Raw genomic sequence first — 19771 nt, forward strand, 5'->3', positions numbered from 1 at the left:
CGGAATGACAAAGTTAATATGCCCCCATCCTATGGTGGAGGGTAGAATAACGTTCCAACGGTAACGAAATAAAACGAAAGCATTCACGAAAAGTCAAAACGGAATGTTCACGGTTTCGTCCATTGACGTTCACTATTTCATGAATGGTACTTGGCAATGAAATAATCGTTAGACGTTGTATTGAGCAGAAAACCCACACTGAAAAAAAGCATGCCCGGTTCCAAAGATTTTGTCTTTACTTTAGAAATTTTGGTATTGATTTCGAGCCAAAGAAGCGGAGAATACAAGTAAGGATACTTTCAAGACACAATTATCTTTTAAATTTGGGTTTTGTGTACTTGCTTCTAGGAATTTCGCTTTTTCAGCTTTGTTTCTTCTTATGCTGTTAAACTCCTTTAAAAACGAGTTAGCGACAACTTTATTTTCCAAATTAAGACTCGACTTCCAGTAGAAATTATGCTATGTTTCAAGTAAAAAACGTCTTTAAAATAAAGTGTTGAAAAACATGTCCTATATATGAACGATTTTTTGCTTTGTAATCAAGATGCAAAAAGACAACAAATTTAAAGACAATTTCATTAAATTTAAAGAATTTTTCTGAATTATTAACGTCAAGTTTGCCTTAGCCCAAACATTTGTTCTTTCATATTATGATACCCATTTTTAAGTGAAATCACTTAATTATAAGGACAATACGACTTCATTGAAAAGTTTATCGACTTTTGGACAAGGAAAAAACTTTATATTAGAGAAATGCATCTTCTATGCTAAGCAAAATTTGCATTCGTATTTTAAAGACATGAAATCTTTGACCTCACGACAATATTTTTTTCAGTGCAGGTTTGGAAATAATTTTAGATGTATAAATGGACTAGTTCGTATTATATACTTAAGTACAAAAGTGCAAAATTAGAAAAAAAGTGTAAATTAGAATTCATCTGAGAAGGATTTAAAAAACATAAGAATTGTGTAATATTTTATTTTTTGTTAAAAGAACTAAGTTTCCGATACGGGATTCGAACCTTGAACCTCTGCTCTCTGTTTGACCATATGTGTCATGAACGGATCATTTAGAAGCGTGAATCGTGCGCGAGTCTTTAAAAGTAGTTCGAGCGAGAGCGTGCATGAGTACGGTTTTTCATTTCGTGAATGTGCGTGAGTGTGAGTGGCTACTCACGTATCGTTTAGCATGCCCGCCTTGCATAGGTCGTGGGTTCGATTCCTGCTTCGACCGAACACCAAAAATTTTTTCAGCGGTGGATTATCCCACCTCAGTAATGTTGGTGACATTTCTGAGGGTTTCAAAGCTTCTCTAAGTGGTTTCACTGCAATGTGGAATGCCGTTCGGACTCGGCTATAAAAAGGAGGTCCCTTGTCATTGAGCTTAACATGGAATCGGGGAGCACTCAGTGATAAGAGAGAAGTTCACCAATGTGGTATCACAATGGACTGAATAGTCTAAGTGAGCCTGATACATCGGGCTGCCACCTAACCTAACCTAACCTAAACCCCTTGTCTAACAACGCACACCTCTACTAAGGATAGTAATTAAGATCACAAAGTCGACTTTTCGAACTTTCGTTGTATTTACAAGCTTAGAAAAGCACTTTGATTTATTGCATTCAGAAATAAGGTTGTTTGTGTTGGAATTCCAAGATCATAGTGTGATTGCTTTATATTTAATTGGAAAACCACAATTGGCTACCGTTCTACACTGAAAAAAAAATATTTTCGTGAGGCCAAAGATTTCATGTCCTTAAAATACGAATGCAAATTTTGCTTAGCATAGAAGACGCTTTGGTAGCATCCCCACGGGAAATGGATCAACCACAGAACCGGAACAGGACTAGTCCCTGGTGTACATTGACTAGTCCCAGTTCTGGTCAAAACGTTCGGAAGGGACCGGTCACTTTAACATGGGTTTGTCATTGACGGGGTAAATTTACATTTTAGAACGCGTCTTGGACTCATCCCAAAGGACACGTCTTGGGACAATTTAGCAGGAGCACCCCATAGACAGGTCCCCAAGAACCAGTCTCGGACAAACGCTTAGAAATCTGTTTCAAATTTCGAACCCGAAATGAAAAAAAAACTTTTAAAATATGTCGAACAATAGGTTATTCTGATAATTTTATTTCACTAAATGTGAAAATGCTTGATATTGAAATCTTAATGGATCTAAGATTTTAGTATCAAGCGAGTACGGAAATAAATAAAGTACGACTATTTAAAAATTGCAAGTAACTGGAGCACAGGTACCAGTTCTGTGATAGGTGCGTCAGTGGCAATTTACACCAATTTCCCATAGGGATATTAAACAAAAAGCTGAAAACTAAAAATTTAAATTTGCTTCATGAAAGCAAGTACACAAAACCCAAATTTACCCTTACTTGTATTCTCCGCTTCTTTGGCTCGGAATCAATACCAAAATTGTTAAAGTAAAGACAAAATCTTTGAAACCGGACATGTTTTTTTTCAGTGTAGCATTTAATTGAATACATTTTTTGTTTTTCGTAGCATATTTAGCTCGTTACCATGATGCTGCCAGTGTTCCATCGCGTCCAATAAGTGTACGAAAAACGGTATCAGCAAAAGAAATAATCTGAAAAATGAATGCCGGATACAAATCCACTGGTATTGGTAGAAAACTTGCTCATGAGCTGAAAATTTCGCAAGAACGGATGCAACACATATTGCAAAAAAAGCTTGGACTACAGCAATTTAAGTTCCAAAAAGTGCAAGAGCTCACCGATGCATAAAAACAAGTTAGACAGGTAAGAGAAAAGAAGTTGCATCGCTTGCACGAAAGTGGCCAATTACCGAATTTGGTTTTCTACTGTGAGTAGCCAATACAAATTGAGCAGTTTGTGAAAAAAAAAATGATCGGGATTACTAGATCAGCTGCAAATTTACACCTCCGATTGGCCACTAGAACCGAAGCCCCACCACTCGTACGGAAGTAGATTTTTAGCATAAAAATCTAGAAAAATCGAAATTAGAATTTAAAAATTAACCTAAAAATAATCACATAGAATTTCCTTAGAATAATGAAAGTTCTGATTTGATAAAATAACCTAAAATTTGTGGAACTGCATCCTTTGTGCTTTCAAACTCCTTGATATTATACAGTTTTTTTTATTTTTCGAAGAGCAAAATACTGAATCATTAAATCACCGTAAATGATCAAATTTAATATTAGACAAATTAAAAAAAAAATAATAATTTTATTGCAACACTAATTTTTTACATTTCTTCCCAACTGTTGTTGATAACACTTGTAAAAAGGCAAATAGATTTCATAAAATTATTATTTCTATGACATTCGATTATAAATAAATCGAATATTCGAATTTTAATTAGTAAAAATAGTAAAAAATCCATTTTTGATTTCAGGTCAATAATCGGAAAATCGATTATTGGATTGCACTATATATACCTAAAGAGAACCTTACATGGTCGGATAAACTGTCCAACACAACACGTTGCGGCGACATTGCTAGTATAAGGACATGTTGCCATAAATTCAAACGATCTTTGCTTTTTCATGTCAAAGCTTTAGGTGTTAGCGGATCTTCGCCCAACATTATCAAAACCGCTTCGGCAATATTTTTTTTCGTCCGTCTTAATAGTTTATGTTTATGCTTCTTCTTCTTTTTCGCATGTTATTATCATATATGTTCGTGTAGTGTAAAGGCCGGTATGCACCTCTAGCGAAATTTTCGGTAGCAAAATTTATTTAAGTCTACAAAAAAAACAAAAAAAATATATGTTCCAAATATTCCTCAAATAAATTGTTTATTATTTACAGACCTTTTAAAACTTTTACGCACACAATGATTGTAATAAATTAAATGTTTGCTGCCAAAATATGCTTTTGACAACCCTGTTATTTTCATTAGAGGTGCGTACCAGCTTACGAAATTTTCGTTAGCATAAATAGCAATGCATTTCTTATGGGAATGGAATTTTTCGCTAGAGGTGCATACCGGCCTTAAGGGCAAACTTGAGCTAAAACGCAACAAACCCGCGCATCAATATCGTAGGGTTTGTCCGACCGTGTAAGGTTCGCTTAATTTGAATTACGAACACATAATACGCCATATTTATAATTTCAAACAAACTAGATCATTCACTCCAGATATGTAAGAGAAAAAAATAAGTATATTTCCTAATATGCAATTTTCTAGGGATTGCATTGTTGATTTTCAGTAGAAGTGAATCATTTACTTTCTATATTTTTATTGTAGTTTATTTTTTTCAGATTAGCTTCGATCATGGACATAATATAAAGTTCTTATATTCACTTTACTTCCATACATATTGATACCTTAAATACATAGCGCGCAAAGTAGGTTATATAAGACGTAAAAACATTTGCCACTATATAAAAATATTTATGATGAACCCAGACGGTCTTGGGCTCAAAATTTAAGTTGACGACTGTACGTACTATGGAATTAAGGTGTCAACATGTTTTGTGACAAGCGCAAAAATGTTTGTTTAGAATGTATTAAGTATGTGCTCCATACATTTGAAGAGGTAACTCAAATGCACTTGGTATCGAACACAAATTCTTACCTTTCGTGGGATTGCCCTTTGTTCCATCTTTTTGAAACCAATTTTTTCGAATAATTCTTTCTATTAAAGTAAGAAAAAGTCGTTTAGTTATATTGCCAAATGATGTTTTCTATATACTAAATATTTATATAAGTGTCGAATAAATCCTTAAATAGCGCTGGACTCATTCAGAATTCAGGCTAAGAATTCTATAGGGCAGAGTAAAGCGATAAATATAAAATAACACGAAGCAACACATAGTTATCAACATAATTCACAGAGATTGGCAGACAGAAGAGAAATTGCATTGCATTCATTAATCAGTACAATAGACACATACATATAACATTTAGAGCATTGTTGTAATGCCTTAAAGAATTTCACATATACAAATATTTGTGGCTTCAATCACGAAATTAATTGATACAATTACTTTTTATTTGAAACAGCATCAATAAATCGCCAACGTTAATTTATGGTATTCCCTTCATTTCTGTGATTGATTTTTGTTTCGCTTGATATTCTTTAAACTCAATTGAAAATTTTATTGAAAACTGTTTAATAATATTTTCCTGTTTATAGTTTGTCATTATTCAACAATTCCCCATGTTTTGGTTTATGAATCGACAAATCGAAAAATTTAAATTTTCAAAAACTCCTTATTTATCCTTCATCTTTTTTCTGCGTGAATATTTTCGATTAAAAACAGTGCTTTACATATAATAATTAATTATAAGGAGTAACGACAATTTAACGTTTTGCTTAATCATAAACCAGAACATGGAAGTATATGCTCATATCTTTTAGACTTTACAGAATGGATTGTTTACTGTTCACTGTCTTGAATTCATTCCCAAAACAAAATGGCTCAAATATTCTGCACAGTTGAATAGACATGTCTTCGTTTACAAACGGAGCCTAAAAATTATCGTCGCGCCACATCGAAAATAAAGTAGGGACCAAGTTTTTCCATACAAAAGTTGCTGCTCAAATTGTAGTTAAAAAATATGGTTAATATATGAAATAAAATATTGCAAGACTGGTATGTTGTTCTAAAATTATTTCAACATAAAAGACAAAATATTGTTCAACACACTCAAAAACAAGTGAACCCTCTATTTGACTAAAGCCGATTTAATTCTATTTTAGTTCATGGAATTTTTAAGTTTTAAAAAATTTTCCATGACTTTAATAATTTTTTGCGTTGTTAAATTAACTGCGTTAGTTAAATTAACTGAAACACAGGAAAAAATTATACACAAAATTCTAAACTTAATGAAATTTTTCTAAAATTAACTCAAATTTTCTTTTCTATTGGGTTCACTGTTTTATCAGTGCAGCGTTTTCTATGAATAGATTAAGCAGTTTTGTATAAGCAGATTATATGTGAGAGTAGGCGAATATTATTTAAATTAAGCGAGAATAAATATTGATTTCCATATAACAATTTTCGATCTTAAAATCAAATTATTCAAAAATATTTTTTTGCTTCAAAGATGACCTGAATCTCGATATGACTTTTCAAAATCAGTGCAATATATGAAGGAGAACTTAAATTAAGTTTAATGCCTGTAATCGCTATGCCTAAATGTGCAAAAATTGAGGATTATTTTTTAACAGTTTGTATTTAAAGCAAGCAAGTTGAAATCTATTATTTACTATTTTATTTTTATATCGATGAGTAATTGGCAATATTTGAATAATAAAATAAAAATAAATAAAAATAAAAATACTATAGATGTTCTATGTTACTCATCTATAGTATTTTTATATATTTTTCTTATTGCCAAAATAGTTCAACCTGATCTTAGTGCATCTGAATTGAATCGCAGTAAATTTTAAAGTAATTGTAATTGTTATCGCCTTGTTGAAGTATGAAAAATACCGACAAAGAATGGCTGCATTGTTATATAGAAATCATTTTGCCTGAAATTTTATTGTGTATGTGTGATTGTTTGCTATAGCTTTTGGGATTTTGGAACAGTTAGTAAGAATAATTTGCGTTTTGTAAAATGTACAGAAATGAATTATATTAAAATGTCTAATATCTTTCGGTCCTACATCGTACATTAAGGTGGGTGCAATGTCCGGTTTCCGCGCCTAAATCCAGTTAATTTCCACGCTTATTTTTTTTTAATCAATTAATTTCATTAGACAAAGGCTCACGCAAAAAAAACTTTTTTGCTTTAAAACTTTTCTATTCATAATTTAACTAGATTCGATAAAAATTATAATCATCGCCATATATATTTTTACGCTGCTAATTTAGTGTTTTGGTGGAAAATCTGAATATAGTGTCCACCCTTAGGTTTACAACTAAATGTAAATACTATGTTCAGTTTTCAAGCTGAAAACCTGCTTATTTTCACGGTTACTTTTTTTAATTAGTGTTTTGGTGATAAAACCGAACATAGTACCCAGCTTAACACATTATTTTAAAATCTTGACAAAATAAGAGAGGTAGTGTCAGATCCACAAAAAAACTGTCAATATCAATTATGATAAATTATCAAGGATAAAATACATTTACGATCTGATTATAAGTCATTTTTTTAATATTCTACTTAACAAGATTTTTGGTTTTACTAATTATTTCATAAATTTAACCCTTAAATGCACATGAACACTGATTCCTCCAAAAAATATATAATATGCAAAATGGTAAGAAAGAACATCTGCATAGCATATTTTTTCAATTTTTGTTTTTTTTTTTTGCGTTGTTTTGCAAAAATAGTGGTTGTATCTTAAAATATACAGTGCGCACTAAAGTAAGTTTTTGTTTATAAAAAAATAATTTGATTGTAGTAGAGCATAGAGAATAGCGATTTTTTACACTACACAAATTTTTTACCAACATTCCTTTTATTTCTGGTAAGAAGTAATTATTATCCAATTTGTAAGTTTTTGAATTTTCGGGCAAAAATTTAATTTCAATTTTGGTTTTAGTTTACACAGAAGTACTATAGATATTTTTTTAAAACTGAGTTAAGATGTTTTAAATGCATAAAACTTGAATTCGGCCAAAATTTTAAGACCTAAGATTTTTTCTGGTTGTATCTTAAAGATACAGTGCGCATTTAAGGGTTAAGGTATGATTTGAACCGAAAGATATTAGCGCATTGTAAATCTGTTCTGTCACTATTTTAAAAACGGTTCTAATGTTTGGTCCTTTTCCCCAACACAACTCCCGGTAAGAACGGTATTGTCACACTTTTAAAATATGAAGTACAATATAAAAGCTTTTATATTTAGTAGTATGTATAGCTTTTTTTTCAGTAAAACTGAAACACCAAATTTATCCAATAAATAATGATAGACAAATAAATGTTTTATATATTTAAACATATTCTTTACCTGTTCTGGAATGTCTTTGCTATCCTCGGGAGCAGGTTTCAAAGAATCACGCTTAACTCCCACTGGTTTAACCTTATCCTTTTCGGCTTCTGCAGGCACTTCAGGTTTACTACTATCTGTAGTATCCTTTTTAAGCTCTTTGGCTTCGGGTTTACTGGGTTCTTTGGTTTCTTTAGGCTTAGTTTCGACAGGTTCCTTTCTGGCCTCCTTGACTTCGGGTTTACTGGGTTCTTTAGGCTTAGCTTCGACAGATTCCTTTTTGGCCTCCTTGACTTCAGTCTTACTTGGCTCCACTGTTTCTTTAGGCTTGCTCTCAGGAATTTCCTTTTTGGCATCCTTGGCCGGTTTTTCTTCAACTTTCTTCTCTTTGGCTTTTTCTTCTGCCTTTGGTTTATCCTTAGTAGTTTTGGGCTTCTCTTCTGGAATTTCTTTCTTTTCATCCGTATCTTGTTTCTCTTGAACCTTCTTTTCCTTTAGTTTCGATTTTTGTGTCTCCTTCACTTCCTCTTCCTTGGTTGTTTCTTCTTGAACCTTCTTGGTTTTGACCTTTGATTTTTCCGTTTTTGATTCCTCTTTTGTTTCTTCGGTTTTTTCTTCGTTATTTTCTAATGTCTTAGTTTCCTCAGCAGGCTAGTTATTTTTATTAAAATACAGTGTAATAGTTGTGAAGTGACATTTTGGAAATGCAATAGAAAAACTTTAATAAATATTGTTCTTTGTTCTCGTTTATATTGTGCATATAATTATTCCTACTCTCATATTGGACAAAAAATCCATTAAATATCTAACAGTAACTACCACCTAACAGTAACTACCACCTTGACATAACTATACCTAATGTCTGATACCGATGGTATTTATCCTACTATTCATCGTCTAAAGATTTATCAATTACTGATTTGTGCTTTCTTGAATACAAATTAAAAACTTTGAGTTTTTCAAGTAGTACCATTTGGAAGGTTCAATTTATGAATCCATTTAATTTCTGTAGCAAATAATTACGAATATTTCAGTAATTTGTTTTTGTGTTGTTCGTAAAAATTGAATTCGGTAATTCAATTAAACCATCTGTATATTTTATAATCTATGATTCAATCCAAAATATATCCCAATATGAGTACGTGTGGGGTATACTTTCTCCTTTTATTCTCTGAAGTATACCCCATAGACATTATAATACATAGATGATCCACTATTCTCTTTAAAAAAATGTGTCAGTTCCAAAAATTAATTTTCTGACATTTCGTTTTGATTTTTTCGTAAAGAGTCAGTCCCAAACATTAATTTTCGTGCATTTGCTTTTGTGTTGTTCGTAAAGAGCCATGCGGCCCAAAATTAAATTTCGTATTTTCGCGATTTTGGTCACAATTTTTTGTTCAAATATGAACTTTTAATATATTAATTTATTTATAAATCCTCTGGTGCATCATAAACGTTCTAATTTTGTGTAAAATTTGCAAACTACAAAAAGGAAGACGAAAGAGACTGTAAGCGTGCTCTTATTTTTCTCGTTTATTCTTAATCTTCGAAACTGTCAAACATAGTTTGACACCCATGGCTCATCTATATGGTATATTGTCTATGATATACCCATCAACAAAATTAAATTAAGAGCACGCTTACGTTCTCTTTCGTTTTACTTTTTTGTAGTTTTCCAATTCTACACAAAATTAGAACATTTATGATGTTCTAAACGATTTATAAATAAATTCAAAAATAATAAAAGGTCATATTTGCACAACAAATTGTGAGCAAAACTGCGAAAATATGAAATTTAAGTTTAAACAGCTTTGATCTTTACGAATAACACAAAAGCAAAATTAATGTTTGAAACTGACTCTTAACGAAAAAATCAAAACGAAATGTCAGAAAATTAATCTTTGGAACAGACACATTTTTTTCCCGGACAGATGGGAATCATCTATCTATCTTTTATTTAAGCAAGAAGTAGTTCTTTATAAACAAAGAATCGATCGAAAAAGCAGAATGGAAAGCAGTACTCTACATGTATTTCCTACTGCATTATTATTTTAGAGCATTTTTTGCTAGATAGTCATATGCTATTATTATATGTAAGAAGAACAGAAAAATATTCCCTAAATATACTGAGTACTGACAAGAACTACCCAATAAGTTTTCACTGTGGTTTTATTAATCGACCTATGGCAATATTTTCATATTTCGTCCTATAATCTCTCCACTAAACTTACCTTCTCTGGAATGTGTTTTTTTCTTTCGGCATCTTTCTTGTCGGACACTTTTTCGTTTTCTACTTCCTTACTATCGTTTTCAATGTTTTCTTCCTTGTTTTTGCTATCTGGTTTCTCTTTTTCAAACCCGTTTGTAATTTCATCCTTAGCCTTTCCTTCTTCTTCTTGTGTAGTTTCTTCTTCCGTCTTATTGTGTGGTAAAATACGGTGTGTGGTGTATGTTGTTTATGTGCGAGAAAGAAAGTGTGAAACAAGTAAGTAATGTTTATGTTGTGGAATGTTTAGATAAGTATGTGTGTGAGTGTATGAAACTTATCGTCCCTATGTCTAACATCAAGTTCTCTTGAGTATAATATTATCACAATAGACTGAATAGTCTAAGTGAGCCTGAAAATAAATCGGGTTGCCACTTTAACCTTTAACTATAATATGGGTATGATGATAGAAAATCGATAAATTGTAAATTAATTCGAAAATAAAAAATATCATTGCTTTTGAGTACATTCATTGACAGATAACAGTTTGCGACATTAATGTATCACACAGTACACGTAAACAGATTTAAATTCTAAACGACCATAAAGGTTACAAAACTATTGATTTTATCATGCAATGACATAATATACACAAACTCTTTACTCTTAATGCCCTTTTGTGATTGATTGCCCTTTTTGGCAAACATTAGAACTAACTTTATTTTGATACTTTTCAAATAAGTAAAAACTACATTTCAGGTCGATCATCAATACATACCTTCTTCTTGACATCGGCGGCTTCTTCCTCTTGCTTTTTCTCGGATTTCTTTTCTACCACCACCTTACACGTGCTTTCATCTTTTCCAGCTTCGTTGCTAACTACAACTTTGTAAGATGAGCTATGTTCCATACGGGCAGAACTGAAAGTTAAGCGGGCGGTTGTACCATCGAATGTGGTTGTAATCTCTTTTGTTTCTCTGATAATAGTAGATCCTTTATACCACTCTACTTTACATTTGCGATCAGCCTCCTTGAGTTTTATTACTAACTCGAATGTCTTCGATTCGACTACTTTCTGGTCAGAAAGTTTGCGGATCATCTCAGGCTTTTGGGGTTTACGCTCTTCCTCCGGTATGTCTACTAAGTGGACAATTTGAGAAACGGCTTCACCCTTCTCATTGCTTGCCACAAGTTTGTAGGCACCCTTGTCTGAATCTTCCACATCGTTAATCTCCAATTTGACGGCAAATTCGCCTTCCTTGGACTTTTGTACTTGATAGACATGGCGTTTGCTTTGTGTGACAACGTTCGATTCCTTGTACCAGGTACATTTTGGTTCAAACTTAGATGCAACTGTACATTCAATTACAACCGTTCGCTTCTTGATGATTTTGATAATCTTTGGTTTGTCTTTGATAACGGGAATGACTGCAAATAGAATTATAATATTACGAGTAAGTAATCTTCCGTAGGAAATTCTCTATTTTGTCGTTTTGGCAGGTGAGTAATTTGTACTTACTTTCGATGTTTAATGTTAAATTAGCATTAAGTTCACCCAATGTATTTTTTATGTTACATTTGTAAAGACCTGAATCCTCCAGCTGTGGATCGATCATTTCCAATTTAATGTAATACTGATCACCACGTTGTTCTACGGACATTTTTATTTTGTTTGTTTCGTTAATCACTTCGTTATTGCGATACCATACTATGTCCGGTTTTGGATCGGCTTTCACCTTGCACTCCATAATAATTAGTTTTCCACCATGCTCGGACACGATGCGTGGTTTCTCAACAAATGTTGGTCCCTCTCCCTCAGGTTCAGGTTCGGCTTCTATATTCAGATTGAGATTGGCATTTGATTCACCATACTCATTCTGAACATTACATCGGTATGTTCCACCATCCGATGCGCCTGGATCCTGTATGACAAGAATACAAACCTTTGTAAGCTATTAATCATTTATAAAATGTACTATATCTTGCCTTAATTTCTAATGTGAGTTCGTACGAATCTTCGCCAATGGCTGAAGTTTTTATCTCGATTTTTTTCGATTTGTTGACCACTTCCTTCCCTCTGTACCATGTAACAGTGGGTTCGGGCTTGGCCTTGCACCGGCACTTCATCGTAATTAATGTGCCAGAGTCGTTTGGTATGATTCGGGGTTTTTCGATAAATGATGGAGCAAATCCATTTGCATCGTTTGCACCTAAATGAAATTAAAAACAAAAGATTTAAACAATAAAACTGGCCTCTTGATTTGGATAAATTTTGTCGAAGTGTACTATATACATAGAATTTGTATTAATTTTCTTAACATTCTTAACGCAAAGGTGATAACAATTCAATTTTGTACAACTCCACAATTTTATGCACACCTAATGACACTTTTTACATAAAACCGGTACTAAGTTTGTGTTTCACAGGTACAAATTAAACAAAAAAACACAAATATTTTCATAACTCATACCAACAGGGAAGGGAATAATTCGAACACGAATACACACAGATTTTCCCGCGATCAAAGACAACTTATAATGGACAACTTAGTCTTATGTTTGTTGGAAGAACCAAATTGATAATGTACTGTTAATTTGTTGGTTTTGTGTTTACCACTATGCGACGAATTTCCAACGGTAAAACTGGATATGGTTTTACGATAGATCGTATATTATGCTGTTGGCTGTGACCGCATTTGATTTTTTGCACTTTAATTTCACTATTCTTTCTGATCTTTGTTCTTGCGGCACCAAATAATTGAAGTCATTGTTCTTGCAAAATTTATTAACTGTTGTACAGAAATTCAAAAGTAACCACAATCCACGCATCAGATATTTCCATTTATATTTTCAACGAAGCTTTAATTTAGGTCGAAGAATTAAAGTGTCCATAATGCACCGCCAATATGCACCGTAGACGAACTAAAGGGTGATACGGTCAAAATTTGGTCAAGGGAAAACGCGTGTAAATCGGTTAAATCGTTTATTTAAAAAATCAAATTAAATTTCTTTTTCAAGTTCAATTAGTATAAAATTCAGGAAAAATATTCAATTAGGCTTTCGCTTTTCCAAATCCGAATTGCCGGGCCTCACGCTTGACACCTGCCATCAGATTTTGTACAGCCACCTTGTCCACCTTCTTCGCCGCAGAAAGCCAGTTTGCCTTGAACTGCTGCTGGTCCTTAGCAGTTTTTTGGTCTTCTTTAGGTTCCGCTTGACAATAGCCCAGTATTTCTCAATTGGGCGGAGCTCTGGCATGTTGGGAGGGTTCTTGTCCTTGGGAACCACCTGCACGTTGTTGGCGGCGTACCACTCCATGGCCTTTTTACCGTAATGGCAAGATGCCAAATCCGGCCAAAACAGTACGGAACAACCGTGTTTCTTCAGGAAAGGCAGCAGACGTTTATTCAAACACTCATTCACGCAAATTTCTTGGTTGACAGTCCCGGAAGCTATGAAACTGCTTTCAAGCCACATGTACAGATGGCTTGCCAAACCAGATATTCCTTTGCGAACTTTGACAGTTTCATGTGCTTGAAAATATCTGCTACCTTTCTCCTTCCTTTTGCCGTATAAAACTGTGGCGTGGGTGTAGGTTTCGTCGTCCATTACCACGCAGTCAAACTTCGTCAGCATCATCGTGTACAGCCTCCGGGATCGCGCTTTGGCCGTCGTATTTTGTTTATCATCGCGATTTGGAGTCACTACCTTCTTGTAAGTCGATAGTCCGGCTCGTTTTTTTGGATCGATGCACAGTTGTAGATGATACACCAGCTTATTTGCGGCATCTCGGAGAGAGAGGTTAGGGTTTCGCTTGAAACTACCGGCAACTCTCTTGGTCGTCTCAGCGGCTTCCGGTTTTCGATTTCCCCCGATCCAGACTTCCTGGCTGTCGACAAACGTTCCCCAAACACTTTAATTACATTTGTAACGGTTGATTTGGCAACTTTTAGCGATTTTGCCAGCTTTGCGTGCGAGTAGCTCGGATTTTCGCGATGCGCGAGCAAAATTTTGATACGCTGCTCTTCTTGCTTGGACGGCATTTTGACAACTGAAGAGTGAATTCTAAAATCAAAATAGGAGCAACATTCTACACACACACACACTTTCAAAATGAGGGGTGTTCAGGTTTTTTAAATGCAAAATTGAAAGAAATACGTCAAGTTTATATTGACCAAATTTTGACCGTATCACCCTTTAAAGTGCAAAATGTGTTACATTTATGGTATTGCTATGGGCTGCACCACGTCAATCAAACTTGAACATTTTGAGTAGGCTGCACTGGATTTTCCAATAAAAAAATGGGTAAAATATGCAATACATTTTTGACCAATCGAAATCACAATAAAACTGCTCAAATTTTCATTGATATTTCTATTCGTGAAACAGGAATATCATTTCACATATGAGGATGACACTCATTTCATAGCAAAACTCTAAAGATATGTCATAGGAAAACTCTAAAGATACGTCGTAAATTAATATTTTAATATAATCTTTAACACATTTCTTTATATGGTGAGATAGTTCAATATATCATGAATTTATCTATGAAATAGTATCTTACAAACACTCAATGCATGTAGACGATTTCCTTTATTTCTGAGATAAGTAGGTTTTACGATTCATCTTAATCAGTTCAATCATTTTTATAACATTCTTCATGCGAGTAGTTTTTAGTTCATGGAATTCTTTTGTGAAAAATATGTTATGTGGCCTGGCGAATTGTGATATTTTTTGCCAACAAAAGATGGTACTAGGATTTGTCCCAAACAACACAGAGTTGAACATACTATTGGCAAAGAACATAGATGAGTTGTTTTATGAATACTATATATATTTAATTTCACTTCAAATGAAACCTCTTTCAAATCAAATGAATCCTTTTTCAGATTAAATGAAACCAAATCAAATGAAACCTTTCTCAAATCAAATGAAACCTTTTTCACTTGTAATGAAACTTTTTCGAATCAAATTAATCTCTAAAATCAAAGGATGCAATTTATAATTAACCCGCAAAATTATTCTCGAAGGAATTGCTTTATCGCTAAAAGTAAAAATGGAAGAATTATATGTTACATTCTTATTTGTACACTCTTCATTTAGGATTGCTCGCCCTCTTAAACATAAACTCGTGTTTTAATTGAATATTAATTAAATTAATTGAAAATCCACAATGATTTATAGTAACTATTGTAATTTTTCATACGAATTTAAAAAAACAAAACAAATTCCTTTGAAGTCAGTTGTAAACTAAGGGCTCGATGGTTTTGATGACGGAACGTATATCCAAATCCTAACTTTCTTTTTTTATATATCAGCTACAAATTTGGAAGTCTTCCTACGCCATTGCCTATAATGTACATCCAAAAATGCTTTTCTAGAGATTGACCTACACAAGTTCATTTGGGGCGATACATAAAAATTCTTTGGTTTACTAAGTTTTCGCAATAAATTTAAATTTTCTGAATTTTACCGGATATAAAACACAGTAAGGACAAACAAAATAATGGAAATTTCCAAAAATGTATTTAAAAAGTGATCAAATATTTGCCAGTATTATTTAAAACTCCTTTATGTAAAAATACAATTAGAACACGTTAATATTTTTTGTTATGATTTTCCTTATTTTTTTAAATGAAATCTGAAAATATCATCACACTTGAGAACTAATGCGAAATAAATGCTGCGGATGCTTATAAAGATGACTTACGCCTTATGACAAGCCCAAGTAAAATACATCGCTTCTGAGCGAAAAAGAACGTTATTATTGCGTTTTTGGCTACGTTTTTTTCGCTGGTCTTCTGTTTTCAGTATAAATTTTTTAGCCATGTCTATTGTTTCCTTAGTGTACACCGTAATTATACTCCAACCATCAATGATCTAAATATGAAATCGAATAAAATCTGAGCCAAAATTTTATTAAAACTTCAAAAGATTCATTTGATTTGAAAAAGGCTTTATTGGAAATGCAAAAGGTTTCATTTAATTTGAAAAATGATTAATTTGATTCAAAAAAAGGTTTCATTTGAAGTGAAAATGCTATATATAAACTAAAATTCAATATTTCGTACATATTTTTTATGAAATTTACTTCATAAAAGCCATGAGTTTTACAAAATGAATACGAGAAACGTACATTTTTGCACAATGAAGACTTATTTACTAGCCTATAGTTATCATTTTATGGAGTCATAACAAACAACAAATATGTAGTCGAAATTTGCGAGAATATTGCTGTTTCGGATTTCCACATTAACATCGGATTTCCACATTAACTTTATCCAATAAAGTTTAGATCGATGCTGAAAATGTTTACCATACCGGAATTTTACCATACTTTTAGTCCCTCAAAAAATATTTTTAGTGTCCCTTGATTGATTTTCTCGTAGCAGAGAGTAGTATATAAAATAATTTAATGGTTAAAATAATTTAAGTAAAAGTTTTCAATTTATATCAAAACTTTAATCTAACGGGTTCCGAATTTTTTGTTAAAGGAAGGTTTATCATCCTGAGAGATATTTCTATGAACCGACATTTCAACGGACTAGTAGACTAAGAATAAAATCAAAACAACAAATCGATTGAAGAACAAAATTAAAAAAAAAAAAAGGAACAAGTATATACGGCCGTAAGTTCGGCCAGGCCGAATCTTATGTACCCTCCACCATGGATTGCGTAGAAACTTCTACGAAAGACTGTCATTCACAATCGAATTACTTGGGTTGTGGTATCTTAAACCTTCTTAACATCGTTTTCTAAATTGTGAGTTAGTCCATACGTGGTATATATTAGACAAAAAGTTATGTATAGTTAAGTCTACAAATAATTACGAATCGATATGGACTTTTTGCACGGTATGAACTTGATATGGACCAATTTTTGTGTGACTGCCGATCGATTTATATGAGGGCTATATAACTCTAGACCCATATGGACCTAGTTAGGCATGGTTGTTAACGGCCATATACTAGCACAATGTACCAAATTTCAACTCATTCGTATGAAATTTGCTCCTCCAAGAGGCTCTAAAACCAAATCTCGTGATTGGTCTATATGGGGGCTATATATGATTATGGACTGATAGGGACCTCTTTTGGCATGGTTGTTAAATATCATATACTACCACCACGTACCAAATTTCAACCAGATCGGATGAATTTTGCTTCTTCAAAAGGCACCGGAGGTCAAATCTGGGGATCGGTTTATATGGGAGCTATATATAATTATGGACTGATAGGAACCAATTCCTGCATGGTTGTTGGATGCCATATACTAACATCACGTACCATATTTCAACCGAATGGGAAGAATTTTGCTCTTCCAAGGGGCTCCGGAGGTCAAATCTGGTGATCGGTTTATATGGGGCATATATATAATTATGGACCGATATCGACCAATTTTTGCATGGGAGTTTGATGCCATATATTAACACCACGTACCAAATTTCAACTGAATCAGATGAATTTTGGCCTTCCAAGAGGCTCCGGAGGTCAAATCTGGTGATCGGTTTATATGGGGGCTATATATAATTATGGACCGATGTGGACCAATTTATTCATGGTTGTTAGAGACCATATACTAACACCATGTACCAAATTTCAGCCGGATCGGATGCAATTTGCTTCTCTTAGAGGCTCCGCAAGCCAAATCGGGGGATCGGTTTATATGGGGGCTATATATAATTATGGACCGATATGGGCCAATTTTCGCATGGTTATTAGATACCATATACTAACATCATGTCCCAAATTTCAGCCGGATCGGATGAAATTTGCTTCTCTTAGAGGCCTCGCAAGCCAAATTTGGGGGTCCGTTTATATGGGGGCTATACGTAAAAGTGGACCGATATGGCCCATTTGCAATACCATCCGACCTACATCAATAACAACTACTTGTGCCAAGTTTCAAGTCGATAACTTGTTTCGTTCGGAAGTTAGCGTGATTTCAACAGACGGACGGACGGACCGACATGCTCAGATCGACTCAGAATTTCACCACGACCCAGAATATATATACTTTATGGGGTCTTACAGCAATATTTCGATGTCTTACAAACGGAATGACATCCCCATCCTATGGTGGAGGGTATAAAAACAGTGGACAATTTTACCTTACATAATCCCCGTTAGCAAACAGGTGACTATAATTTTTTTTAATTATTCTCCAACGCTATGTAGGCCTTGTAGTATTTTACGATACAGTGCAGTTCGCTAACAATATCGTATTAGCGTCTCATAATGGTAATGGTTATACAATATTCTGCAATTTTTATAATAAATTGCAATTCAATTGTACTAATTTATGGTTACTTCCGGTACAACCGGAGGTTATTTTTGATTTTGACGTTCAGGAAATAAAAAGTTTGTTTTTGTAGAACTGACGATATTCCTCTATTATATCTGCTGCATTAAAATTGTAATTCATTCCATAAAGGTAAAATTATTTTGTTTTGTTTTATGTTGTGACTAGAAAACTAAAAAATCTGTTTCGCAGACACTATCTGATTGTTTCGTCTTATCTGGATTCATTACTATGTGTGAAATGTCAAGGCAATTTATATTATTTTTTGTTGATCTGACAAAGCTACCAATTGTTGTTTGAAAAACGTATAGTATCGTAAATATTTTTCAAAGACGTAATTTTTTGTTCTTTATGAACTTGTTATTTCTAATGAGAATGTGTTAAAGGGACCACAAATATTTTTTTCCTATAACCAAAATACGTTATAACCGTTTTGGTTATAAACATAGTAATTTCAATGAAAAATTCAAGAAAAATATTTGGAATCTGAAAAACTTTTTCTTCATAGATAGTATTCGTTAGAATCATATCATAATTTAAGACGTGGTGTATTATTTTTATATATAAAGTATTAACAATTTTCAATTTACAAAAATTTCCATATTTTGTATAATTTAACCTTACACTCAAAAAAAGTGAATATTTAGCGCATTAAAGTTCATGCAATTATTATATTTTCAGTTTAATATATTTTTTTGCGTACGTTAATTAAATAAACTTCCCAGCAAAAAAGCGGTTGCCATAAAAGTAATGAAAATGTTCTTTTTTGGATCCGGAAGTGGTGCAAAATTGACGTAGAAGCGATGACTTTAACATGGGCTTGTCATAGAATGGAAGTCCTCCATTTCAACAGCCGTTGCATTGAATTTGCATCACTATTTTGGATGTAAATTGAAAAATTCTGTGATATTTTGTCAAAAAAAATAATTTTTATAATTTTTTATAATTGTTAATGGGTTCTAGCGCTTGTCTGAAACGTGTGACCGCAAATATTTTCAAAAATTCACAATTTTTTCAGATCAGTTTTAGCGTTTTTTTCGACAACATTTAAATAATTTGTGCCTTTGGAAGAACTTCCAAATTTTTTTGCTGGGTAGAAAAGGGCGAATATACACAAACACAGAAAAACATTTTACGAAATTTTTTCAATTAAAGTCTTTATTGAGTTTTTAAAAATATCCAATTAAAAATTTAATTGATTTAACAAATTTTTTTAATTGAAACAAAAATCAATCACAAAAATTAATAGTATCAATTAATTTTTTTAATTTATACTATTAATTTTTTAATTGACTTTCAATTAATTGTTTAATTGACTTTCAATTAATTTTTTAATTGATACTATCATTTCTGTGATTGAAGATATTAAAA

At 32.9% G+C, this 19771-nt stretch overlaps 1 protein-coding gene across 25 annotated transcripts in view; it reads right to left on the minus strand.

Moving 5' to 3' along the window:
• The window catches only part of bt (projectin protein bent), a 91219-nt gene that overhangs the window by 52707 nt on the left and 18741 nt on the right, over window positions 1–19771 (minus strand). For 20 of the 25 annotated variants that reach the window (XM_075291023.1, XM_075291014.1, XM_075291010.1 and 17 more), the window contains 6 exons: window positions 12083–12306; window positions 11616–12018; window positions 10875–11524; window positions 10122–10307; window positions 7912–8541; window positions 4579–4638 (listed from right to left, as the gene is read on the minus strand). In XM_075291023.1, the coding sequence (XP_075147138.1) occupies window positions 4579–4638; window positions 7912–8541; window positions 10122–10307; window positions 10875–11524; window positions 11616–12018; window positions 12083–12306 (2153 nt within the window). The remainder of the gene's footprint in view (window positions 1–4578; window positions 4639–7911; window positions 8542–10121; window positions 10308–10874; window positions 11525–11615; window positions 12019–12082; window positions 12307–19771) is intronic. The other 5 variants (XM_075291009.1, XM_075291003.1, XM_075291017.1 and 2 more) reach the window with 3 other exon arrangements.

Source organism: Haematobia irritans, chromosome 1 (genome assembly GCF_050003625.1).
Source record: "Haematobia irritans isolate KBUSLIRL chromosome 1, ASM5000362v1, whole genome shotgun sequence".
In the NCBI taxonomy this organism is placed as follows: Eukaryota; Metazoa; Arthropoda; class Insecta; order Diptera; family Muscidae; genus Haematobia; species Haematobia irritans.